This window comes from Corythoichthys intestinalis, chromosome 6 (assembly GCF_030265065.1).
Source record: "Corythoichthys intestinalis isolate RoL2023-P3 chromosome 6, ASM3026506v1, whole genome shotgun sequence".
In the NCBI taxonomy this organism is placed as follows: Eukaryota; Metazoa; Chordata; class Actinopteri; order Syngnathiformes; family Syngnathidae; genus Corythoichthys; species Corythoichthys intestinalis.
The window spans coordinates 55,294,040-55,321,500 of NC_080400.1; the positions used below are offsets into that span (position 1 = coordinate 55,294,040).

General features: G+C 41.5%; 1 protein-coding gene across 4 annotated transcripts; it reads right to left on the reverse strand.

Moving 5' to 3' along the window:
- Positions 1-1,885: 1,885 nt before the first annotated feature.
- Positions 1,886-25,132, reverse strand: LOC130917197 (NACHT and WD repeat domain-containing protein 2-like). 4 transcript variants are annotated; one of them, XM_057838333.1, is made up of 10 exons: positions 25,011-25,132; positions 22,037-22,125; positions 19,597-19,704; positions 18,885-19,070; positions 15,949-16,057; positions 15,773-15,870; positions 10,944-11,300; positions 10,749-10,850; positions 9,696-10,395; positions 1,886-9,617 (listed from the first exon to the last, which is right to left on the reverse strand). In XM_057838333.1, the coding sequence occupies exons 1-10, from the start codon at positions 25,063-25,065 to the stop codon at positions 6,583-6,585; spliced, it is 4,839 nt and encodes a 1,612-aa protein (XP_057694316.1). In that variant the 5' UTR covers positions 25,066-25,132; the 3' UTR covers positions 1,886-6,582. The 4 variants fall into 4 exon arrangements, with proteins under 4 accessions (XP_057694316.1, XP_057694317.1, XP_057694318.1 ...); XM_057838334.1 differs by lacking the exon at positions 19,597-19,704; XM_057838335.1 differs by lacking the exon at positions 22,037-22,125 and having other exon boundaries at positions 25,011-25,129.
- Between the last annotated feature and the right edge of the window lie 2,329 nt (positions 25,133-27,461).

Below are 27,461 nucleotides of genomic sequence, written 5' to 3' on the forward strand. Positions count from 1 at the left end.
TTGTAATTATTACACCTGTTTATTATGAAGACCTGAAGTACACAACAAGCAGTTACAGTTTGTCAAGAAGTTGTTCAAGTCATGTTTTGGTATTCATATTTTATTGAGTTTTCACAACAACACTTGGGCTCGTGTTTGTAAGAGCAGAGCAAACTGAAGTTTCAGCGTGCACTCTTCGCCTTTCCAACCTCTCATAACGCTCCGATGTGGTGCGCTTGACCTCAGAATAACCCAACACGAGATATGGTGACCAATCGGGATGTGTTGTCAGCATTTCATATGCAGGTTTTCCTAGGAACATAACAGGTAGGTGAGGAGGAGCAGTAGGTTAGCATTGCTACCGAGGCAGATTTACACAATCATCCAGAATTTGTACAAAAGTGTTCGCATCGACTTCCGTCTTTATAATGAATGGGGGAAAAGGAAAGTGAGTCAAAGCAGTCAGCACATTTGTAGTTTTTTTGTGTGGCAGGGTTCCTGCCACCCTCCTCAAAGTTAACTAGTGCCGGCGAAAGCAATACAGACCCCTTCAAGATATAAAGAGGTGTCATTCAATTAGTTGTCAGTCGACATATCATCACAAATGTTATAAAAATATTTTATAGAGGTTGAAAATTTACCTAGTGTTGCTTTATTTCATGTGCAATTTTTACCTTTTTTTTATTCAGAACAGCTTTAAACCTTTGGGATGCCCTGAGCTGAAAAGTCAAATGGTGCCTCCTACCAGAGGTAGTAGAGTCGCCAAAAACTGTACTTAAGTAAAACTAGCGTTACTTTAAAAAAATATTACTCAAGTACAAGTAAAAGTAGTCATCCATAAAATGTACACAAGTACAAGTGAAAAACAGTATTAAGTGAAAAAATATGCGGCATTGAGTAACATTGTGGGTAACTGCTTACAATGGTCGATTTTTTTAAACAATGGTATTTTTTTCTCAGCACAAAGTTATATATATGAACTTTTACTGTTATACTCAGGGGTGAAAGTGGGTCGGGACGAGCCGGAACGGCGTTCCGCCATGAAATACCATACCATAGTACGTACGCCGGTACTTTGATCCCGAAAATATGACGACAACTGTCAAAACCACATGTTTAAAAAAAAAAAAAAAAACGACCACGCTGCCACACGCGCATCTCCAATAAGAACAATCTAATAACATCAAATTTACATACATAAGTGTTAACAACAACCCTAATAGAGAGCTTGTGTTGCGTCATCTGTTTCCACCGATATCTATTATTCATTTATTTATTCCACGTAGTTCTTCCCAGCGTCTCTCTGTATCTGACAAGTCGCGTCGCCCTGCACACAGTGCACATGCACTGCAGGGCATGCAGCAAAAAAAAAAAAAAAAATAAAACTGGAGTCCGCTGTCCGTTCAATTGACATACTGACATGTGATCAGCATGGAAAGATAGCTGGGATTGGTTCAAATGCACTTTTTTTGGAACAACAAATATTTTAGAGGGGGGAAACAGCTTGTTGAATTAAAGGGGCAATGAAACTAAAAATTGATCAGATCCTTAAGAGGAAGGAAAGAGTTGATGAGGTTTATTTCAATTTTATTTGGGTAGTTCAGAGCATCTTCCATGTTACTTTGAACTTATTTTTGTTCATTTATGTAAGGTTACTTATTTCCTTATAATTAAAAAAGTCAATGTTTGCGTTGTCTTCAAAATATTTTAAATTTCACTGTGCATAATGTAAGTCATTTGTACTTGAATTTTATACTTACTACTCTTTCATTGAGTGACGTGCGGTCAGGGGAGGCAGGGGGAGCAGAGCCTCACCTGACATCATACATACGTGGGGCAAATACGTATTTAGTCAACCACTAATTGTGCAAGTTCTCCCACTTGAAAATATTAGAGGCCTGTAATTGTCAACATGGGTAAACCTCAACCATGAGAGACAGAATGTGAAAAAAAAAACAGAACATCACATTGTTTGATTTTTAAAGGATTTATTTGCAAATCATGGTGGAAAATAAGTATTTGGTCAATACCAAAAGTTCATCTCAATACTTTGTTATGTACCCTTTGTTGGCAATAACTGAGGCCAAACGTTTCCTGTAACTCTTCACAAGCTTTTCACACACTGTTGCTGGTGTTTTGGCCCAATCCTCCATGCAGATCTCCTCTAGAGCAGTGATGTTTTGGGGCTGTCGTTGGGCAACACGGACATTCAACTCCCTCCACAGATTTTCTATGGGGTTGAGATCTGGAGACTGGCTAGGCCACTCCAGGACCTTGAAATGCTTCTTACGAAGCCACTCCTTTGTTGCCCTGGGTGTGTGTTTGGGATCATTGTCATGCTGAAAGACCCAGCCACGTCTCATCTTCAATGCCTTTTCTGATGGAAGGAGATTTTCACTCAAAGTCTCTCGATACATGGCCCCATTCATTCTTTCCTTTACACAGATCAGTCGTCCTAGTCCCTCTGCAAAAAAACAGCCCCAAAGCATGATGTTTCCACCCCCATGCTTCACAGTGAGAATGGCGTTCTTCGGATGCAATTCAGTATTCTTTCTCCTCCAAACACGAGAACCTGTGTTTCTACCAAAATGTTCCATTTTGGTTTCATCTGACCATAATACATTCTCCCAGTCCTCTTCTGGATCATCCAAATGCTGTCTAGCGAACCGCAGACGGTCCTGGACGTGTACTGGCTTCAGCAGGGGGACACATCTGGCAGTGGAGGATTTGAGTCCCTGGCGGCGCATTGTGTTACTGATAGTAGCCTTTGTTACTGTGGTCCCAGCTCTCTGTAGGTCAGTACTTCTCAAGTAGTGGGGGGGGGCGCAGAGCGATGCCAGGGGAGGCGCATGCGACCTCGGGGAACATGCTTTTTTTTTTTTTTTTTTGCCGTACTAGAATAAAGTGTACTTGCACATCCACTCAGTGGGTGGCAGTGGCGCTCTCATTTTCAGAGTGCACGAAGTATTTTTGAACTAAGCAAGAGGACAGAAGAGATATGAAGAGTTGTGCGCTGTTTTCGAAAGCCGTTTTTCGGCCGGACTCACGCAGCTACCCACCGTCTTCTCCGGTTCTCAGGTGTCCGCCTGAGAAGTGCCATTTTCGGCTTGGGATCGTCACAACGACCGCCCTCACCTACGGTTCTCCCTCGGCCACCGAGAATGCGCTTTTTTCGGGCCGTTTGCCTTTTGGCTTTGACTTTTAATACAGTGGGAGTTACTGGTAGATGAGGAAAACCACTGTTTACTGTGTCTAAAAATGATTATAGCGGACAGTTGGAAGTCAAATCAATTAAGACGCCACTTAAAGACATTAGATCTCAATCTCATTGATAAGCCGCTTGATTGTTTTTCAGCGAAAACGTGCCGAATATTGCCAACAATCGTCCCGCTTTGTCAGTGTTATATCAGTAAACCAGTGAGCACTGTTAGCATGCTCAGTGCAAAAAAACCCCACACCATTGCAAAGGACGTAAGGAGGTGATACTGTGAGCAGCGAAAATAAAAACTATTCTTCTGTCCAAAGACACTTTTTTCCCCTTCTTCTATTCAGTTTTGTTTTTTCGGTCAAATTTTTTGGCATATTGTCCTCATTAGTTAATGTTTCTAATCAATTTGAATTAGTTATTGTTTACTGATTTTATTACATTTTATTTTTCAGTATCCAATGGTCAAAAATGTACCTTGTGTGTATTTTTAGTTTGGATGTGACTTTTTTTTTTTAAATTCAGGCAAAAATTTTTTTTTTAATAAAGTTATACTTTATTATAAGTTGATCTGTTACTTTTTTTCTTTAATAGAAAAAAAGGACACAATGTTAGGTAGCGGCGTACTTATAATAGTCATATTATAGACATGACACTATTTACAGTGGCGGCAGAGTTGGGGGGCGCGAAACATTTACGTCTTCTTTGGGGGGGCGTAACAGAAAATAATTGAGAAGCACTGCTGTAGGTCAATCACTAGGTCCCCCTGTGTGGTCCTGGGATTTTTACTCACCGTTCTTGTTATCATTTTGACGCCACGGGGTGATCGAGGGAGATTATGAGTGGTCTTGTATGTCTTCTGTTTTCTAATAATTGCTCCCACAGTTGATTTCTTTACACCAAGCGTTTTACCTATTGCAGATTCAGTCTTCCCAGCCTGGTGCAGTTCTACAATTTTGTCTCTGGTGTCCTTCGACAGCACGGTCTTAGCCATAGCAGAGTTTGGAAGTGTGACTGACTGAGATTGTGGACAGGTGTCTTTTATACCGATAATGAGTTAAAACAGGTGCCATTAATGCAGGTAACGAGTGGAGCCTCGTTAGAAGAAGTTAGACCTCTTTGACAGCCAGTACTCTTGCTTGCTTGTAGGTGACCAAATACTTATTTTCCACTCTAATTTGGAAAAAAATTATTTAAAAATCAAACAATGTGATTTTCTGTTTTTTTTCCCACATTGTCTCTCATGGTTGAGGTTTACCCATGTTGACAATTACAGGCCTCTCTAATCTTTTCAAGAGGAGAACTTGCACAATTGGTGTTTGACTATATACTTATTTGCCCCACTGTACATAGATGCGATACATGCAATTGGGGCGTACTGGTTGCCGTCTATCTGCATGTTGCCATAATATTTGCAGATATGTTTATTTGACCTGATTTTCTTTCCTTTCCTGATGTCTTCAACCCTTAAAGTTTAATGTTTGTTAGTGACATATTTAGTTTCTGTGAGGAGAAATAAAACTGCACTAAAAAGGCTCAGGTTGCGGCGGATAGTACTCTGCCACACAGAAGGGGGGCGTCTGTGAGCCAACGGGTAATGGCGCCAGGCAAGTCAAGTGCACCTCTGCGAGCCGTTTTGTATTTTGCTGCCTCGACTTCGGACTCCCAAAATGGAAGTTTTTAATGTATGTTATTTATATCTTTTTTTTTTTTTTTTTAAAGTATTTGTTTCTATTATCTTGAATTTTAAAGTACATCTTATGTTCTTGAATAGTTAAAATTTAGGTTTTGCTTTTAGATTTGAGGAAATATAAAAATTAGATGGAGTTTTAGATGGAATTTTGTAAATCAGTGAAAAAATACAATTTTGAATGGAAATCAGTTTCTCATATATGCCTTTTTCCAGTGTAATGCAGCAGCCTAATGCACGTGTGAAACCTATTAATTAATTCATTAATTTTCTGAGCCGCTTATTCTCATGAAGGTCACGGGGGCGCTGGAGCCAATCCCAGCTAACTGCAGTATGGGCAGTATACAGGGTACACCCTGAATCGGTTGCCAGCCAATCGCAGGGCACAAGGAGGCGCACACAGTCATACCTAGGGACAATTTAGAGTGCTTGATCAGCCAACATGCATGTTTTTGAGATGTGGGAGGAAACCGGAGTACCAGGAGAAAACCCACGCAGGCATGGGGAGGACATGCAAACTCCACACTGGAAGGCCGGAGCCCGGGATTGAATCTCAGAACTGTGAGGGGAACTTGCTAACCACTGTATGTGTGAAACCTGTTGTGTTTTATTGTGTGTTATATTTATAACTGTACCAAAAGCAGTTTTAGCATTTCGGTGGTTTTAGGAGGTTAGGGCTCCGTGCCGAACTATATGTCAGGGAGTTCCGGCAAGAAATTCTAGCCACTTCACCCCTGATTATACTGTACTATAACCTATTACATTAACATTACTTTTTGCCAAAGAAATACAAAAAAGATAATTCTGTCGAGAGAAACAAAATCAACAGAACTGAAGCATCATTCATCCAAAGAGCATGAGTGCCCGCTAGTGGAGAAAATATTTCCTAGTTTGAATAGTTAAATAGTTCCTTTATAGTTCCTATTATGAAATTAAAAAGATCATATCTCCGGTTTTCTGTGGTCAATCGGTGCCAAATAACAACTGGGAGAGAGGTAAAAATCTGCGCTTTCGAGTCATCTTGAGGGCAGTGCTCTATGTCAAACACTTCTTTTTTTACGGTGCCTTAAATACGCCACGTGATTGAACAGGCAGGCCTGCGTGATTATTTATGTTCGTTTTCTTCTTCTCTTGCTACTCGTTTTTTGTTGAAGTCAATTATGACCGCGTGTACATGGACCGTTGTACTCCAGGCTGGATTTATTATTTTTTTTGTGATAATAATGTATAAGTGGAAGTCCGCTCTCTTTTTTACTTTTTATGCACGCATCCTGCCCTGCCACGCATTACAGTAACAAGCTTAACGATGCTTAACACATTTGTGCCTTTGATCGTAGAGCTACCAAGTGTTCTCTGGCCAGATCAAAGCTACAAACCTGTCAATCATCGTTAACTTTAAGTACCAAACGCCAGCTGCACTGGTGACAAAAAAAAAAAAACAGTTGTTTGGTCACAATACTTAGCAGGAAGGAGGGTGGGAGTCTGTGGCGCTGTACGAGTGTTGCATTGGACCGCACCGCACGACATGATCTGATCTCCCTAGTCCAGGTCAGGGTCGAACCATATGTATAAAACCACATTCACTCCACAAGTCCGGTATTCACAAAACACATGAAGTACACATTCATGACTTTAGTTACGCATTTGTGAATCGAGTCACACAATTACAACTTCGGTTACAAATCTATGATCTGTGTTACATATTTAATCAATCAATGCTACAAGGCCATATAACATTAGGTGTTTCTAGGGGAACCCACCTCAGTGGTACTGAGTAGGAACAGCAGTCCTTTAAATGACTCCTGAATTTTCTGCACCGTCTGCCTTTCTCGACATCTGTCAAGGACCCAGAAATAGAATACACACCTACTGACCCATCCCGAAACCCAACAAACACACACTGCTGTCCGTTCACAAGCATAGTCGACGGATCCTTACCCAGAAACACCCTGCCAACTCTCTTTCCATCCGAGAGTTGCACCACATTGAGAATGGGATGTGCATGCTGAGGACAGGCACATCTCTGACTCTCTTGACTTGTTTGCTGTGATATGTAAGCAATATAAGATCCAGTTTCATCCATGCAGGCTTTTATTACAGAACCCTCAGCTTTAAATGAGCACAACCTGACGTGAGACACGTCTAAGAGGGTGATAGCTTCATGATCGATAGACAACAATGCAAAGCTCCCATTTGATGTCATCTGAAAGTTTTGTGGCTGACAGTAAAACATTCCTGGCAGCTGAAAGTGCCTGCACACTGTGTCATCGGACATCTTCCATGTGTAGACCCCACCTGATGCTACTATCACGGCCACGAAATCGGCATGTTGGGAAAGTGTGCGGAAAGCGACAACATTTTCAGAGCTTTCTGCTCTCAGGAAGCTTTTGCTAATTATGCCCGACCACAGGCTGGCAGCCAACAGGTCTCTGCCATGAAGGCCAATGAGAAAGGTGCTTTCAGGCGACACCTGTGCATCAGAAAGGTACAAGTGAATACTGCACACAACGCCCCCGTGCACCATTTTCCAAACCCGGGACAGTCCCTGCTCGCAAATACTTACACCAAATTTACAATTGGGCGTGATATGAACATCTTTAGCTCCGCTCCCACCGATACGTAGTAGATTCTGCCCCGTATCTGTATGCCAAATGTATATATCTTCATCCGAAAGTGTCACAAGGGTCTTGCCGTCCTGACTAAGACGTATCCTTTTCACAGGACGATCATGCAGGAAGTTTGCATGGGGCAGACCTGTCTCTAAGCTCCAACTCCACACTGTGTCTGTCCCATCTACTGTGTAGAACCAACCACCTGTTTGTTCAACCATCACATCCATCACCCCGCATTTCATTTTTGGAGCTTCAGCAGCAACAAAAACCATTTGGGCATCCCAAACAAGAAGGCAGCCATTGTCAGTGACGCAAACAATATCGGAGGTGGTTGTGAGAAGTGTATGAGGCTGGGTTTTGGCATCTAAGGAGAGAATGCACTGCCCTGTGCGGACCCTCCACACCAACACCAGGGTATAGGCCTCGAGGCATGCCAGGCAATGGTGTCCATCCTGGGAGAACACAGCTTGAACGAATGTTTGGTCCTGCGGAGCCAAGAAGTGGTCGTACCTCTCCCACTCAGATGTGTCCCACACTGTGACCTGGTTACAATGACATACCAATAACCTACTAAATTCAGGCAAGTACTCAGTATTGACCATGTTCTTGAACTGGCTCCCATCAGAGGCTTCTTTCACAAGTCTCGGCGTTTGCATTTTGTCAGAAATGTTCCATAATTTTATACCTCCTGACTTTTCAACACACGCCATTTCATGTTCATCCTCACAGATGATTATCGACACAATCGCACTATGGTTTGAGTTTGAACAGGAGCAACGGAGGCTATGACTGGCTATGTCAAATATAGAAACAGTGCCATCCTCTTGGCCACAACAAATATAGGAACCATGAGAGCAGAAAACCGCACAGGTTACGTAGCTTGGACACTGCAAATTGGTCAGAGTTCTGTTGGAGGCGTCAAACAGCCCAACAATGTTGTCCTGCTTCCACCACACACAAAACTGTTTCTCAAACGCCACAAAGCCTTCTAACATGTTCAATGTTTGTGAGGCTTTGACCTCCTCAAGGATTTCTGGAGCAGTGACATCACACAATAACAGTTTGTTGCATGGAGTCCGAAACAAGACGAATTGCTGGCTGCTTTTTACCCCTACAAACTTGATTTCCTGCTCAGAGCTCGGCGAAAGTCGTACTAGACCAAAGCCTGAGCCGTCCCATGTCCATGCAGAGCCATCACACATGACAATAGCGAGTGACCCAAGCTGTGTCCCTGCAGCGCTCACCGTGCGCCGTTTCGGTCCGCCGTCACACTGGAGATGGCGAAGATGGGCGACAGTGTCAGGAGCGGGAGAAAGCACCACTGCCAATCTGCAGCTTCTTGTCCTCCTTTCCAATCTCATCTCATTGACATAAACTCTAAGTGCAGGAAAGAGCTCCACATATGGGAGGAGGCTTGTCTCCATCAAGGTAAGCAGCTCCAGTGGGGAGCTTTGCAGGAAGCACGATGAGAATGCCAGTATGCTTGCCAGAAGAGCACATACCCTATGATTAGCCCAAGATCCATCTTCCTGCCTCAACATGGTCACTAGATCTGCCAGGAGACCAGCTTTCACCAGAACATGCTGGAACCTCCATGACATCAACACATTATATCTCAACTCCACTCTCTTGCTTTCTTCTAAGTGATGCATCATTTCCACAGCTTCTCTCCCACAGAGAGCGTCCCAGAGTGACTGCTGCTCTATTTTTTGCATGCTGGCCTCATCTTTGCTCGATTTTTCAAGACATGCATTCCATCCACTCATAAAATAATCAGCCATTTCTGAATGAATCTCCTTCCTGGCCTCACATGAGTCTAAATAAGTCTTAGCCACGACAATTCCAAAATGTCGGCTCACCCAAGATAAAACATGACATCCCATGACAGTCCTTCTGATGAGAAAGTCCTTCAGATCTAGAAGCAGTCTCTCCACATCTATTTGTGTGACCTGATTGGCATGCGCTCTGGATAAAAGATCTGCAAGTTCTGCCTCTGTGAGCCCAACTTTGGAGAGGTTGAGGTAAGAAACGGCACGAGTCACCACAGAGGAAGAAAATTTATGCTCCAAGTGATCCAGCAGGGCAGCAATAAATGAGTGGACCCCGTCAGGGAGATGCGACACCTCTGCATCTAATGGGAAACCGAAATGTACAGATGAGAATAAATGTGGGGAAAAACATACCACAAGTCTGTGTTATTTTACCGTACCTGAGCACCAGAGTGATGTGTGAAAGTGTAATAGCCGGATATAGAGGGTGAGACAACAGGAAGTCAGGGCCTGGTTGACCAGTGCTAGCTGCCCTGAGGTCACGCTCCTCTCAGAGTTGCTCAGCAGTGACATTAGCATCTCCAAACATTGCTTCCGGTCTACAACGCCCAGCAGTAGATCCACAGAGCCCAGCTGCTCCTCACCGAGCGGTGCACTGCACTCTGGGTATTGTATTTTGATAACCTGCATTAGTTGGGTTTGGTAGCAAGAGATTCCTAGGATGATTTTGACTGTGGCAGGAATAGGGGAGGGCAGGCTCTTGATGATTTGGATAGCAAAGTTCTGCCCCAACTGATCCATACCATCCAGGATCAGAACTAGTGGTTTTTTGGAAGAGGGCAGTGATGAAAGAAGCGAGCAAAAATGTTCTGTTCTTTCATATAGGCTGATGTCAGGGTTTTTGATTGCCTTAAACATGGTGCTTAGGTTCAGATGACTTAAATCTTTGGGCTCCGTAGCATCTTGGTGATGGCCTGACATGATTCCAAAGCAGGTTTCCTGTGAATATGATGAATGGTCATAACTCCTGAGGATTCGATAACTCAAGATGGACAGCAGGCGTTCTGGGGAAGGGAGGTATGGAAAGCTGGTGAAAAAGGTAATCACAGCAGGATCAACGCCATGCAGCCAGGACTTCATCTATAGAGAAAGGATTTAAGAAGAGGTTTCAATACTGATTATATCATTGTCCATTCACCTCTTATGTTTTAAAGTCCAAGACAAGACTTTGATTCAGTGCATCCCAGTGCATACAGTGGAAGAAAAATGTAGTTGCTCTCTCACTGATTTTTAAATAAATGAAAAGTCTTAGCCAGAAGTTGTGTTCACAAGTCTGTTTTGGTTACATAGTTACAGGTATCTAAATAATAATAAGTCTTAAAAATCCCTTCGTGTGTTCCATCATGTCCTTCAAACCAGTTCTGCCACACTACTATCCACATTTTGTTTTCATAATTTACCATTACTGCTTGTATTAGAAAATAGTCATTTACCTGGTGAGCACAGTGAGCTAGCAGCACTGACTTCCCTGCACAAGGACCTCCAGTCAGCACAAGTGGACGCCGGTGGTCGCTCTGAAGAACGTAGGCTTGGATCTATTTAGAGTTAATTGCTGTTATCCTAATGTTTTTTGCACTTGACAAATGTTGTGCCTTCAAGATCAGATTGCATCAACAAAGATATCTGACCTCTTCCATCTCTGACCTTTTGAGGATGTAAAACCTCGACAAGGTGTCACACAGTTCCTCCTGTTCGACTTGCTCCCGTGCCAAAGCGGTGAGGTAACAGCTAGAAAATTCTCTACAATCTTTGATGTGGTCAGTCAATCTCATCAGGTCCAAATACACCTGATGGGAGAGCAGCTCTGCATACGCATGCCTGCGGGCTGTGGTGTAACCATGACGGGGGTCACACTCCGTAGTGCGTATGTATGCCTCAAGTTGGCAGGAGTCGATGAGACCTTGTAGGAAGTTGTCAATCAGATCGGAGAATAAATCTTTTTCACTTGGTGACGATCTTAATCCGGCGGAGCTAGGAAAAGTGTCCTGTGAGAGAACAATCATAACGAAAAAAAAAAAATCCACACACAACTTGTTATCACATGGCTACACTGCTCTGGCACTAGTTTTTCAGTCAAAAACACAAAGTGTTATTGCCTTTCAATCAAGGAAGCCTGGAATCTGCCTTTTGTCCGAAATCATTTTATTTAATTCATGTCCACTTTAGACAACTAGTTGTCTGAGTGTGTGTTTAAAGGGCAACTGAAGAGCTTTTCGGATTTCACTCTTGAGTGTTTTACTTAAAGATACACGATAATATCGGTCACCGATAATTATCGGCCGATAATGGCAATTATGACGTCACACAGATAATCCAGATAAGAAAAAAATTGAACCGATAATGCAATCCGATAATTATATACTTGATTTTGCCTCCAAATATGTGCAACCAAAGAATTCAGCAAGCCGCCTCCTCAACCCCTCCCCTCTCTGAAGCCCCTGAGGGAGGAGGGGTTGAGGAGGTGGAGTTACAAGACAAGAAGTAGTTGAATATTATGGCGGCTGTTACTAAAAAAAACGACGCTCTCGCCATCTGCGAAACATGTACCATAGAAGTTCCACGAGGCAGAAAGAACGCGTCCTCATTCAAAACCACTAACCCAGCAGCCATTTAAAAATGCATCACAAAGAATTTTGGAACAAATACGAGGCTGCTGCAAGCAGGAATGCTAAAGCTATTGTAAACACTAAGTTAAACTACAGGGCTTGTGACGATACAGAGTCGGGCTGTTTGGGAATGCAGCCCAAGGCGGGTGGTAAATTCGCATCTAAGGCTAAACACCGCCACTACTGGAGACCGATAGTCGGCAAGTAGCCGTCTTCCGACGGAGCCCGCCGCTCTGGCCAGTCCGGCAAGCCGCCGCCGCCTCGCCATAGGCGGGGCGGGGCGGGCCGAGCCCAGTTCCCCGGCCTCTGGACCTCCGGCGAACACCCCGGTATCTCGAGCGTTCCCCCACGGCGTGCGAGCAGAGCCAGGACCCGAATACTCCGCGGCGAACCGGCCGGGGCGGGCGGATTATCCGGTACGAATGTAGCTGCCGCTGCCGCCGAGACGAGACATGTTTTTTTTTTTTTTTACCTTAATGACCTGAGAACCAAAGCCCTGGATAAAATAAATAATGCAGTTTATACGACCACCATTCTTCATGAAAAAGTGATGTCCGGTAAGCAAGCTTATCATGACGGCACAGTGGTTATAAGATAATTTAAACATGGAGAAAACGAAGTCAGCCAGTCAATAATGCATTCAGAATGTGAAATGACGATCGGTCAGATGACTTTGTAACGCTGCCTTTATTTTCGGCTTAATAAAACTCAGGCACAAAACAACACGCACGCGGTTGCGAGCTCCAACTCCGTCCAAATAGTACTGTCGTGTAGCAGTTTAGCTGCTGTAACGCAAATGTCGTGAAAGCCGCAAATGTAAACAAAGCGCTACAGAATGGGTACATGACATCTCGCTCTTTTGAGGTAATCATTTTCACAGTGTGCAACAAAGCATATAACATTAGCAATCACTTTTCAAATTATTTAACTTATTTCTCTGCTCAATTACAGTCACAGTAGATAATCAAATTCTTAAATCAATATTCTGTAGCCACAAATATTATTCAAAATCTTTCCTTCTTCAAGTTTTTTTTTTTTTTTTTTAGGATTAAGTATAATAATGTATTGCTTAAAACAAGGCTGTTAAGATTATTTTTAGCTAGCTATTTTTCTTCCAAGAAATCTGAGCGAAATACACTTGAAGCGATCGCAGATAATTTCACTTATTGCCAATAGATTTACACTTAAAACTGACTAGTTTTAAGGAGGTGTGTTTTGCAGCGGATTAATGTTATATATGTTAGGAATGGCTTACTTTTAAACGCATTTTTGTGCAATTTAGGTATTTACTCTGTAAGTAATTGTTGCCAAAGGTTTACCATTACACAATGTCAGACAATCTGTCATTATTTAGATGTTTGAATTGACGACTTGTTCATACTTTATGTTGAAAAAAAGAGCAATAAATTATATTTTTGCACAGTAATATTTTCTTTTGTGTATACTTTAAAATTTTACATAAATCTTATAATAGAATTATCGGCTTGACATTATCGGTTATCGGTTGGAATGAGGAGGAAATTATCGGTTATCGGTTTCGGTTGAAAAATGCATTATCGTGCATCACTAGTTTTACTCAGTTGAATTGTATTAAATGCATCATTCGCTGTCTCAAAAAGTCACATTAAAAAAAAAAAAAAAAATAATTGACCGCGTAGTTTTTGAGTTATGGCCATAGCAACACCATCGCAACGAGGGACGCGCCGCCCTGCCGACCGCTACCTGATGACGTAACTTCCAGGGAGCCTCGCCACCACTCTGAACATGGAAATATAGCACCACGCTATCCACGCCATATATTGCAAACATTTTCTGGTTTTACTTGCGGAATTCGTCATGCCATCTCGATGTGTAGCAATGAATTGCTCACAGGAAGACTCGAGACTCTATGAGTGGTCCAAAAAAAACTTTTCCTGCAAAGGTTTGGACCGTTTTTGTGAGCATGCATACAGGTCCCCAATCGGCTCATTGTTTTCATCATTTCAGCCACGACAGCTTTGAAAACCTGTAACTGGAACCTTGGTTTTACAAAGACGTAAGTAGAGACCCTTAACGGCTTTTATGATTCTAAAATTTGATGCACTTCTGTTGATAAACGAGGGGGACTCCTACTGCCTGTTTGTTGAAGCGCGACATTTTTTTGTTGTTGCTGTTGCCCTGTCATAAGTAGATAGGTTTGCTGACAGGTCTACTCATGTGATTTTATTACTATATCAGTAGGTATTATGTAAATTCAAATGTCCATAGCACCAAATAGGTCCTTGGCTGCTTTGACTGGGGCATTATTATTTTATCACCAAGAAATTATTATTAAAATAAAATTAGGATTCATCCAATATTATCATGCTGCTGTGATTTTTTTTTTTCTCCAGGAAGCCAAACATAAAAAATTAAGCAGCGGAAACGCTGAACACGATGAAAAAAAGCGTTGCAAGTCAGTCGCCACCCAGTTTCCCAAAATCAAGAGAGAGTGGGTCGAGTCATATGATGACCCAAGTGATGTGGTGTCCAGCGATGACGACTGAAGAGATCCTATGAGGCCTGCCAGATGCTGAATTTCTTCCGTCTGCGACATCAGATGACGATGACTCAGGAAAAATAAATGTAGCAAATTTTGATGACATGAAATCATAAACTAGTCATATATACAGTACACATTTTTAAAAAGACAAATCTAGTTACCTTCATATTTTAATGATAATGCTTCATCTTTGTATAGAGAACACTTAATGCTACAGAAAAGAGTAAATACATATTTCCCACTGCCATTATCATTTTTCAATGTTGCGCTAGTCCGTTGCTATCCTAACTTTGTGTTGCTTACTAAATTTATGTTCTTTGATGTGTGCTTGGTATAACTTAGCTTATATGTTGTGTCACAATCTGACAGCGAAAGCTGATGCTGATTCAACATAAATCTGGTATCATTTATTATTGTGGCCTATTGAATATTTTTTCAGAATGTAATATAATTACAATATATTATATACCAGTAGAATACATTAAGCCGTCAACAAAATGTGTCAATGTTGTTTACAATTTATGGTTTTATTTTTAATGTAATTCATACCCCTGTCAGTGCTTCAGCCTCCTCAAGTTTGGCTCTCACGTCTGGGATCTCCTGAAGACAAAGGCATACTCTTGGAAGGGTAATTACTTGACGGTTTACAGCAACACCTGGAAAATAAAATCGTTTTGTCATTTATTTTGAAAAATCAATAACATATCATTCATTTAGCCACATTTGGGCTAGCTTTACCATATTTAGATCGGTTAGAGCTGTCCCATTACCTAATATCCAGTTTTAGCTATGTGGAGAGCATGGAAAAATATACAACCATGTAATCGCATTCTCTCAAATGAAAAAATCACAATGCTGGACTTAGGCTTACCACTCATTCTCCCGTTCGTGAAGCTGTCAATTGGCGTCATGACGACATCTCCTGTGTCAAGCAAATCGCTGTCATCTGACGCCTCAGGTTCAAACATGTAGGGATTAATTGTAGTTCATCTTTCCTGGGAGCCTTTGCCACCGGTAGCGTCACGAAAGAGCGATCCTGAATGGTTACCTTTGGTGGAAATATCACTGACATCGTTGTTGCTGCTATGCTAGCTGTGGATAGTCTTCTCTGTTGCGTCGGGGAATCTACGTCACACTTCCAGGTTTGCGAAGGGACCATTAACGGAGTGCAAAAAAAAAACAAAAAAACGCAAATTATCCTTGCAATTACGTTTTGATAATGTCATGGTTGTTTTGACAAACTCGTCCAAAGTTTATATTCGTAAAATTACACCAAAATCCGGAAAGGTCTTCAGTTGCCCTTTAATTGAAAGCAGTCCACCTATCTTACCTTAAGATTAGTGACCTTGTGAACGTAAACAAGGCAACGTCCATTGATGTCGTCTCGAGAACAGTTTTCAAGGGCAAAGCGTAGATCTACATCAAGGACTGGCCGCAATAACAAATGATTGACATTGAAATGCATACTTCCTGCACAGTACATTCATATGACGCTACCTAATTTACCTGATCGGTTGAATGTGAGACCTTCCGCTTCAGTCAGAAGCTTCTTGCTTACACACAGACTCACAGCAGTCTGAAACACCTTCACCAAATTCTCAATGTAATTTTCCTCCTGTCAAGCAATGAAATCCATTAAATTAGTCTTGTAAAGCCAGACAAGAATAATACAGATAAACTCATTTGCCACTATTGACCAGGTTAAGCGTCTGATCCAGATGTCCACATTTGACAAACTAATTTAAAAGGAGCAATATGTTGGTGGCCAAAAATGGTACTACAACCAGGATCAAACTGTTGAAGCTCACAACATCCCCTTACGCTTTGGACTGCCAAATAAGCGCTTCGCAATTGAGCATCAAGCTGCGTTATCATACGAATGTTGCGGTTTATTCAAAACCTAGAAAAAGACATTTCGGTTTGCGTGGGTAGCTTGGCTGTGCTGGTGTACATGCAGTACAAGTACACGCAAGTACACTTACTTGTAATACAAATACACGCAAGTCCACTTACTTGTAAGACAAGTACACATGGTTTTAACACTAGTACATGTACATTCAGGGCTAGTACACGTACTTATAGTACTATTAAACACAAGTACACGTGTTTACAATATAAGTAGAAACAAGTACACCTACTTGTAGTGCAAGCACACGCATGTACACATACTTGTGGTTTAAGTACACACAAGCACACAAACATGTAGCCTACTTGTAGTACAAGTATATACAAGTGCACATGTTGTAATACAAGTACACGCAAGTACACTTACAAGTACACGAGCTTGTAATACTAGTACATGTACTTGTGGTACTAGTACATGTACTTGTACTGTACTACTAAACACAAGTACACCTACTTGTAATACAAGTAAACACATGTACAGATACTTGTGGTTAAAGTACACGCAAACACGTAAACATGGAGCCTACTTGTAGTACAAATACCCACAAGTGCACATGCTTGTAGTACAAGTACACGCAAGTACACTTCCAAGTACACATGCTTGTAATAGTAGTACATGTACTTGTACTAGTACATGTATTTGTAGTACTACTACTCACAAACACACCTACTTGTAGTACAAGTACAAGCACTTGTAGTACAAGTACACGCAAGTACACATACTTGTAATACAAGTAAACGCATGAACACATACTTGTGGTTAAAGTACACGCAAGCACGTAAACATGGAGCCTAATTGTAGTACAAGTACCCACAAGTACACGTGCTTGTAGTATAAGTACAAGCAAGTACACTTAAAAGTACACATGTTTATAATAGTAGTACATGTACTCGTAGTACTACTACACACAAGCACACCTACTTGTAGTACAAGTACACGCAAGTACACATACTTGTAATACAAGTATACGCATGAACACATACTTGTGGTTAAAGTACACGCAAGCACGTAAACATGGAGCCTAATTGTAGAACAAGTACCCACAAGTACACGTGCTTGTAGTATAAGTGCACGCAAGTACACTTAAAAGTACACATGTTTATAATAGTAGTACATGTATTTGTAGTACTACTACTCACAAGCACACCTACTTGTAGTACAAGTACAAGCACTTGTAATACAAGTACACGCAAGTACACATACTTGTAATACAAGTAAACGCATGAACACATACTTGTGGTTAAAGTACACGCAGTCATGTAAACATGGAGCCAAATTGTAGTACAAGTACCCACAAATACACGTGCTTGTAGTATACGCGCAAGAACACATACTTGAAAATACAAGAACACACAAATATACTTACTTGTAATACAAATACATGTAAGTTCACTTACTTGTAATACAAGTACACATGCTTTTTATACTGGTACATGTACATTCAGGATTATTACACATAGCAGAAGTAGAAACAATTATACCTACTTGTAGTACAAGTACACACACTTGTGGTTTACAAGTACATGTACCTGTTGTACTACTACACACAAGCACACTTACTTGTAGTACAAGTAGACGCAAGTACACAAACCTGTAATACAAGTAGACGCAAGTACACAAACCTGTAATACAAGTACACACGTATACGTACTTGTGGTTAAAGTACACCTAAGCCTGTAAATGTAACCGGTGTGAAATGCGCCACGCACCGACGCGATCTACTCCCCCCTCTGACCAGGCCGTGACGTGAACCCATGCCGCACCACACCGCACAATGCGTCCACTCAGCAGGTGGAGACACTAACCGCTGAGCCATAAGCTTGAACCCGCAACTCAGCTGCTAGCGTCTACACATGAATGAATCGGGAGTGAAGTTTTCCACGCACCGCAATTGGCTAACTTACATAGCAAAAGTCTGCTAGTTTAAATGCTATAAAATGCCATTTTTTTTTTTTTACAAAGCTTTTAACAAATAGTTTAAACACATATTCCCACCAAAAAATGGCTAAATGTGCCCTAACTAAATTATTAATGTATTAAAACATTAGCTCAAACAAAAACTTCGTTGGTCTTAACAGGGAGCACCTGGATTCAACCATGTGAAATGAGGCAGACTAGAGGGAAGTGTATCCACCCAAATCAATACAACAAAATGTAAACACTTTCAAAACAAACCATAAAATGCCACTTTAATTAAAAGAATACTCGAAGCAGCAAAATTGAATTTGAATATTTTATATTGTAATCGAATACTCGGGTTAATCGATTAATCGTTGCAGCACTATTTACAACAACAACAAATTTTACCACTGACAATCAACTTTCAACATGGGAAATTTCTTGGTTTAACCACTGAGAACCATGCCAGAAGTATTTCCGAAGAACATGGTTCTTATTTAAATTTTAAGGCAATTTCAATGCAAATTTTACATATTTCTCTTTTAAGTTCCCAGCAGAGGGGTGAAAAGGGCCACATGATTGGATGCCTATCATCGTCAATGGCACTGAAAGAGTTAATCCATTAATTCTTGGTAACCTGAGACAGGCACGAGCGTCTCAAGCAGAACGAGGGTGGAACGCTGTTCTCATCTCTGTGGTAAACTCTCTCTAGCTCTCTGGTGCTGAGGCCAGCTTGTTGGATCTGCTGCAGCAGCAGATGGAAGTGGGATACCTCTACCTGGGCTGGAAGACTGGCACTGCCGTAGTCATGCCCAATCAACGCCTTGCAACAGCACCGTCATGTGGAGAGGAACGGAATGACAATCAGTATATAAAAAGATTATGACAACCTGAAACGAAATTTGACTGCATCACACAGTGTTTAAATCTAAGCACAAAATTTCTATGGCACACCATTGAAAGAAACGTTTACAGCCTAATAAATGATGAATACTTCAGCCATGAGGGGAAGAATATTTTATTTGTAATAGTTTGAGAACCAATTGAGTGAAACTGTTATATATGTTGTTACCGTATTTACTGACAGACAGACTGACAGTCAGGAATTAAACATTTCTGCCATCATACAAAATGTCTTAGTCTTCCAAGTTAAAAAATAAAATGCAAATTCATACTACTGCAATATTAATTTAGATCAGTGAACATACTGAAATGCCTCTATTAAAGCGATTTTTGATAATGGTAAAGAAAGCATACATGCAAACATGCAAATCGGGGTATTGCTTCTACGGCGTTTTGTTAAATTGGAGTGAAATAATACAGTACGTGTTTGCTGATGATTTATTTACCAGTAAAAAAGGCCCAACAGAGCTTTCTCTGCACTCTCTTATCATGTCTTTTCTCGTTTTTTCACATTGCCAGTGACTGGGATGACTGGATTCGTGTGGGTCGATCACCTGTCACGTACACACACGCAAAAACGTTTTGTTAATTTAATCAGAGTTGGGTAGAGTAGCCAAAAATTTAACTCAAGTAACAATACTATTAATTAATAAAATTAATTTTAAAAATTATTCAAGTAAAAGTAGTCATCCCAAAAATGTACCGTCATTTTCGGACTATAAGCCGCACTTTTTTCCTTCATTTTGAATCCTGCGGCTCATAGTCCAGTGTGGCTTATTTGTTGACTTATTTGTGGTATTAGGAAACACTTTATTTGATAGGTGTGTCACAAGACTGTCATAAGACCGTGATAATTATTATTGTTGTTTTTTTTTTTTCCAACAAGAAATACATTGAACGCCTACACTAAATTTGAATATGTTGGTGCTATTGTCAGCTAGATGTATTTCCGGTTGACACCATATGGGGGGCCTGTTGACCAGAGAAAGAAGAGGAGTGGGGTGGGGGAGTCTGTAAGCTAAGTGATTGTGAGGGGTGGAGCTCTGTGATCTAGAAACCAGTAATCCTCTGAATCGTTTGTGAGTGTAAGCCCATCAGCAACCGACCCTACGCTGCCCCATCGGCAGTTCCTGCACCGGGGCCCCCCACCCGAGCGCGCCCAATCACATCCAGCAGCGCGCGAGCCCCACCAAACACGCCATAGCCACGCAGACGAGTGCAGACCGTGTGCGGGCGCCACCCCAAGGGCACGGCCCCCACCCAGCCAGCCCAGGGAGGGAGGGCGGACGGTGGAGGGGGAGCCAGTGCAACCCACCCCTCTTCCCGCAGCCGAGCAAAGGAGCCATCGTCACCCCCCCGGGATCCAAGGTGGACCCCCAAGCCACTCGCGCCCCCATCCACCGGCCTTCAGGGATGGGAAGAGGGGATTCACCACCAACCCCACGCCCACCCCCGTCCGCCCACCCGGCCCACACGGCCCACGGGCCACAGCCGCAGCCCCCCACCCGGCACGGCACGCAATGGGACTCCCAACGGCCCACCATGCCCAGGCCAGTGCAGGGTCCCCCCGCCGGAGCAGCCGACACCTAGCCGATACACAGGCGTCCAGCCAGCGACCCACGACGGAGCGCAGGGCGGATACCCAGGCAGAGAAAAGAGGGGAAGGCGGAGGCAGGAGAACGCCGAGGAGCCGCCGCAGGGCGACACGAGATCGGAGATCCGACCTCCCACCACTCACGCGGCCGGCAGCCCAGGCAGAAGGGAGGCCACGCCCTGGGAGCCACGCCATAGACAAAAAGTGTGGGACCCACCTACCACCCTATTACTGTGGCTGCCAGACTATGGCGTGACTGTCAAATAAACTGTTACCAAATACCATAACTAGCAATTAATGAAACAACCGGAACAGTAACTGAAGGAATAATTAGAACAGAACATGAATTTGTATTGTTATTTACATCTGTAGCGCTGCAATGCATGCTAGGAGGTATTTTGGACAACAACAGTGTTGACAGGAGGTGGCAGCAGAGGTTGACCGTCTCCCCCAGGGGAGTAGTGATGGCCAAATGAAGCATCTTGAAGCAATGAAGCTTTACAGCCAATTGGTTCAAAGCTTCATGTGGGTTCATTTGGTCTTAAATTGTTACCGGTTAATATCTTTTGGTGTAAATATCAATAGAGTCTATGAAATAACCCATAATACAGTGAGAACCGCTGCAACTTATAGTCCAGTGCGGCTCATCTATGAACAAATGCCATTTTGGTGCCAAATTTGGTGGGTGGTAGCTTATAGTCAGTCAGGTGTGTCTTATACTGCGAAAATTACGGTACTCCAGTATAAGTAAAAAAGTATTCAGTGAAAAATAATGAGTAAACATTTACTGATTGTTTTTTTTTTAAACTATGGTATTTTTTTCCAGCACGATGTCATCTAAATGATCTGTAAAACTTGTAGGTAGAGGTACCACTTTACATACATATACAATATATACTGCATTTCAGGGTCATCGCCATGTTTTGCAACCCCTCCCAAAAAGTCAAACTCCACCTACATATATATAACTTTTATATATTTTTATATTTTCTACTTTTGACTGTATTCTGTTTTGATGCTTTTGCAATAACTGAAATTCACCTATGGTGGATCAATAAATTATTATCTTATTTTAAGTAAATGTAAGGGAGTAAATGTAACGCGTTACTAACATCCTCTGATAATAATTATTAGTGCCATAGATGAATTATCAAAATTATTTGAGAAGAAAAATAGTAAACTATCAAATAATGTGAGTCAGGGACAACGCAACGACTCACAACACATCAAATACAATTGTACATAATGCAAAGAAACTAAAGTGAAAAATTTTTTGAGTAGTGTGTGCTGACCCTGAAATCCACTCCCAGCTTGTGTCTGCAATGCTCTCGTAGTTTGGGGAAGACGACCTCTCTCAGAGCTCTGCGCTCCACCGCGCTGTCTAAAACGTGGCAGAATCGTAGAAAAGTAGGAAACAACCAAATTAACCTTCACAGACATACAACAATGGGTGAAAAGTTGTTTATCAGGTAGAGAACAATGTGTAAAAATAGGCCCATCACACAAACTTGGTATTTCATGTGGGGATCCCCAGGAGTCAGTGTTGGGGCATAAACTTTTCTCTTTGTATATAAATGACATTTGTAATGTATTCAAAGTAATGAACTTGGAACTACAGTGAACAAGGAACTACACGTATTTAAAGAATGGATAGATATAAATGAGTTATCATCAAATATAAGTAAAACTGAAATAAACAAACTTGATACTGAATTATCATTTCAAATATTGAAGGTGTACAAATTGCAATTTTTACGGGTTATAATTGACAACAAACTGTCATGGAAACCCCATGTCAAACACATAAAAAGATTTCAAGAGGCCCCTCAATTTTAAATTAAGTTAAAATATCTCTCTCTCAGAATGCACTCCGTATTCTGTACTGTACTTTGGTTTTTCCATATTTTACATACTGTGTGTGTATGGGGGAATACCTATCATAATACAACAGATCCCTAGTCATAGTACAGAAATGATTAGTTTGCATCATTCATAAGACTGGTGTTTTGGATCACACCCGTGAACTATTTCTATAATCTAAATTGCTTAAACTTCAAGACCTTGTCGATTATAACACATCTATAGTTCTGTATAAAGCTTTTAATATTACGTTACCTTTAAATTTACAAAAACATTTGAGCAAGTACTTTTGTACTTTTGCCTAGATAATTTTTTTTTAACCTGTATATGTACAGTCATTTAAAAAGTGAGTACTTCATCCACCACTGGTTGTAGTATACACTCACCGGCCACTTTATTAGGTACCCCTGTCCAACTGCTCGTTAACACTTAATTTCTAATCAGCCAATCACATGGCGGCAACTCGGTGCATTTAGGCATGTAGACATGGTTTAATACAATCTTCTGCAGTTCAAACCGAGCATCAGTATGGGGAAGAAAGACGATTTGAGTGACTTTGAACGTGGCATGGTCGTTGGTGCCAGAAGGGCTGGTCTAAGTATTTCAGAAACTGCTGATCTACTGGGATTTTCACGCACAACCATCTCTAGGGTTTACAGAGAATGATCCGAAAAAGAAAAAATCCAGTAAGCGGCAGTTCTGTGGGCGGAAATGCCTTGTTGATGCCAGAGGTCAGAGGAGAATGGCCAGACTGGTTCGAGCTGATAGAAAGGCAACAGTGACTAAAATAACCACCCGTTACAACCAAGGTAGGCAGAAGAATGTCTCTGAACGCACAGTATGTCGAACTTTTAGGCAGATGGGCTACAGCAGCAAAAGACCATGCCGGGTGCCACTCCTTTCAGCTAAAAACAGGAAACTGAGGCTACAATTTGCACAAGCTCATCGAAATTGGACAATAGAAGATTGGAAAAACGTTGCCTGGTTTGATGAGTCTCGATTTCTGCTGCAACATTCGGATGGTAGGGTCAGAATTTGGCGTCAACAACATGAAAGCATGGATCCATCCTGCCTTGTATCAACGGTTCAGGCTGGTGGTGGTGGTGTAATGGTGTGGGGAATATTTTCTTGGCACTCTTTGGGCCCCTTGGTACCAATTGAGCATCGCTGGAACGCCACAGCCTACCTGAGTATTGTTGCTGACCATGTCCGTCCCTTTATGACCACAATGTACCCAACTTCTGATGGCTGCTTTCAGCAGGATAATGCACCATGTTATAAAGCTGGAATCATCTCAGACTGGTTTCTTGACAATGAGTTCACCGTACTCAAATGGCCTCCACAGTCACCAGATCTCAATCCAATAGAGCATCTTTGGGATGTGATGGAACGGGAGATTCGCATCATGGATGTGCAGCTGACAAATCTGCACCGACTGTGTGATGCCATCATGTCAATATGGACCAAACTCTCTGAGGAATGCTTCCAGTACCTTGTTGAATCTATGCCACGAAGAATTGAGGCAGTTCTGAAGGCAAAAGGGGGATATATATGGCGGAGAACACAGACAAGGCTGAAAAAGTACTTTCTACTCTTGCACTCCTCTTTAAAATAAAATTCAGACCTATATCTTTTATCAAGCATAAAAATGCATCAAAACATAACAAATATATGTTACATTTAGATTTTTGCACAATAAAGGTAAAATGAGAGTTATGCATCATGTAAAAAACAAAGAAAAGAGTAAAGAATTAAAGTTAATACGCTCATGTAAAGCTGTCGGAACACGAGGGGCGAATAAAGAGGATGTTTGGATACACAAATATACATGCAGTAGAGGCCCCTCTTAGCCAATTGGACGCCAGGAAGATGCTAAGCAATAGCCAGTGGCATAGCAGCTATAATTGTTACATTTAGTAAACTCTGGGAGCTGTGTCTAGCATTCTATACTGTATTTTTGGCTTTTGTATTCTGAAATTTCTTTCATAACAAGAGGCGATATTTTCCAGTTGAGGCATATTGTAACCTGTAAATTCTGTAGGTACTGTGTGTATGTAATGTATATATATATATTTGCCCTCTTTGCTGACAGAGGAAATTACCATTGCGGGTATTGTTCTTCCTTTAACTTTGTCGGGGGGGGGGGTCTACTATGTGACTACCTAAAGCAAAAATAGGTTGCAGGAAAATGTTTTATTTATATGCATTATGAATGAGAATTCGGGCTGGGATTTATTAAGTTTTCTTTGTCCCACTTCCTTTCAAGCATTTTTGTCTTGTTTTTTCACTTGTTCTGTTACTAATTGAAAGCAAATTAACTGTGCTTGTAAAAATGAATATAACTGCCTGAAATGAATAATTAAAAAAAAAACAAAAAAAACAAGAAATTTTATGACCATACTGTACCTGCAGGGTTAGCGCAGAGATAAAGTTTCACACAAGTAGATCTGCGGCGGTCCATATTTCCTTTTAAATGTCAACTAAATAAGAACTCACTTGAGTTGTCCGACTGCTCTCGTCATTCCCTCCATCTGCACTCGGGAGTCAGGAAATTCCGCATTATATATAGCGCGAGAAAGTCTGATCACACCCACCGCGTGTGGATGTTCATCAAACACAACTGTTGTGCAAATTTCTAGAACAGGTGCACACACATAATATACGCGAAATGGCAAACATGAACGGTCAACAAACGACTGCATGCCTTTTCTCCAATATTATTTTATTAATTAACATTTGTACACAATAAATACAAACTTTGCTTTTTGTACAGCCAGTAATCATATGCAGAAAGACATTTGCACATGTTCTCATTATTTGTCACCATGGCAACAGTCCAACTAGAGAGAAGGCTAGTGGCTCTACCACTTTATTCATAATTAAAAGAAACTGATGGATGTAAAATATAAGCATCAGAGGGGGAAAAAATCAAATAGTTAAACACTGTGGTAAAACAAAGTTACTGTTTAAATAAGGGATGTTTTTTAAAGGAAGGGGCAGTTTGTGTGGCGTGAACTGCTAACAAAATAATTTCACTATAGAAACCATTGAGTTTATAAAAGGAAACTCTTGAGGAAGGCTGCTGTAAACAATAAACTTCAAAACAAGTTTGAATGGCATAAGATCTTAGAGAGATCAAGGAGAAGCTACCACATTTGTTGCCTTGACCACAAACCATTTATGAATGTGATCAAGATAGGGGTGTGGAACTTTCCGATTCAATACTGTAACTAATCCCAATGCCTATAAAACGATGATAAAGGAAGCTCCATAATATGGGATAAGTTGAAAAGGTATTACGATGTCCTCTTTCTGATGGTAGCACACAAGTCTTAACTGTATTCCTTCGTTCAATGAAAAAACACAAGTAGGGATGTCCCGATCGCATATTTTTGCACCAAAGTCAGAGTCACCTGATTTTTAGAATTTGCCAATACAGAGTCCCGATACGATACCCCCACCGCAAAAAAGCTTTTTTTGAAAAACACGTTTTAAACATGTTACTGTCTGACCGGGCCGACTTCATAATGTGAATTACAGGTAGTCCCCGGGTTCCGAGTGAGTTCCGTTCCTAAACTGGTGACGTAGCCTGACTTTCCGGAATTAACCCTTTAGGTACCCCTACATACCCCCCCAAATCTCAAAATAACTATCCAAAAACATGTATTATACCTCATATTAATAAAGCGATGCGCCCACTGTAAATAAACTTATAAATTTTACCATTTTAATATAACTTGTAAATGAATTATTATAAACAATATCCCAAGAATCCCAAGAGTCCCAACAATTGTGCAATGATGAGAGAAAAACAAAAACAATGCACGAAAAAAACAACCAAAAAAACAAATTACCCATCATGTAAATTTTCAATTAACCCGATCCTTTTCACCCGATTCCCATCCTCTGAAAAATGGCGCGATCAGACCGATTTCTGATCACGTGATCACATCGGGACATCCCTAAACACAACATATACACTGCTGGTCAAAGTATTGGCACCCCTGCAATTCTGTCAGATAATGCTCAATTTCTCCCAGAAAATCATTGCAAGTATAAATGCTTTGGTTGTAATATCTTCATTTATTTTGCTTGCAGTGAAAAAACACAAAAGAGAATGAAAAAAAAAAAAAAATCATTATCATTTTACACAAAACTCCAAAAATGGGCCTGACAAAAATATTGGCACCCTTGGCCTAATACTTGGTAGCACAACCTTTTGACAAAATAACTGCGAACAACCGCTTCGGGTATCCATCAATGAGATTCTTACAATGCTCTGCTGGCGTTTTAGACCATTCTTCTTTGGCCAATTGCTACAGGTCTCTTAGATTTGAAGGATGCCTTCTCCAAACTGCCATTTTCAGATCTCTCCACACTTGTTCTCTCCGATTCAGGTCTGGACTCATTGCTGGGCACTTTAGAAGTCTCCAATGCTTTCTCTCAAACCATTTTCTAGTGCTTTTTGAAGTGTGTTTTGGGTCATTGTCCTGCTGGAAGACCCATGACCTCTGAGTTAGACCCAGCTTTCTCACACTGGGCCCTGCAGTATGCTGCAAAATTTGTTGGTAGTCTTCAGACCTCATAATTCCATGCACACGGTCAAGCAGTCCAGTGCCAGAGGCAGCAAAGCAACCCTAAAACATCAGGGAACCTCCGCCATGTTTGACTGTGGGGACCGTGTTCTTTTCTTTGAAGATCTCGTTTTTTTCCCTGTATTCTCTATGTTGATGCCTTTTCCCAAAAAGCTCTACTTTTGTCTCATCTGACCAGAGAATATTCTTCCAAATCGTATTTGGCTTTCTCCGGGAAATTTTTGGCCATCTCCAGCCTGGCTTTTTTATGTCTCTGGGTCAG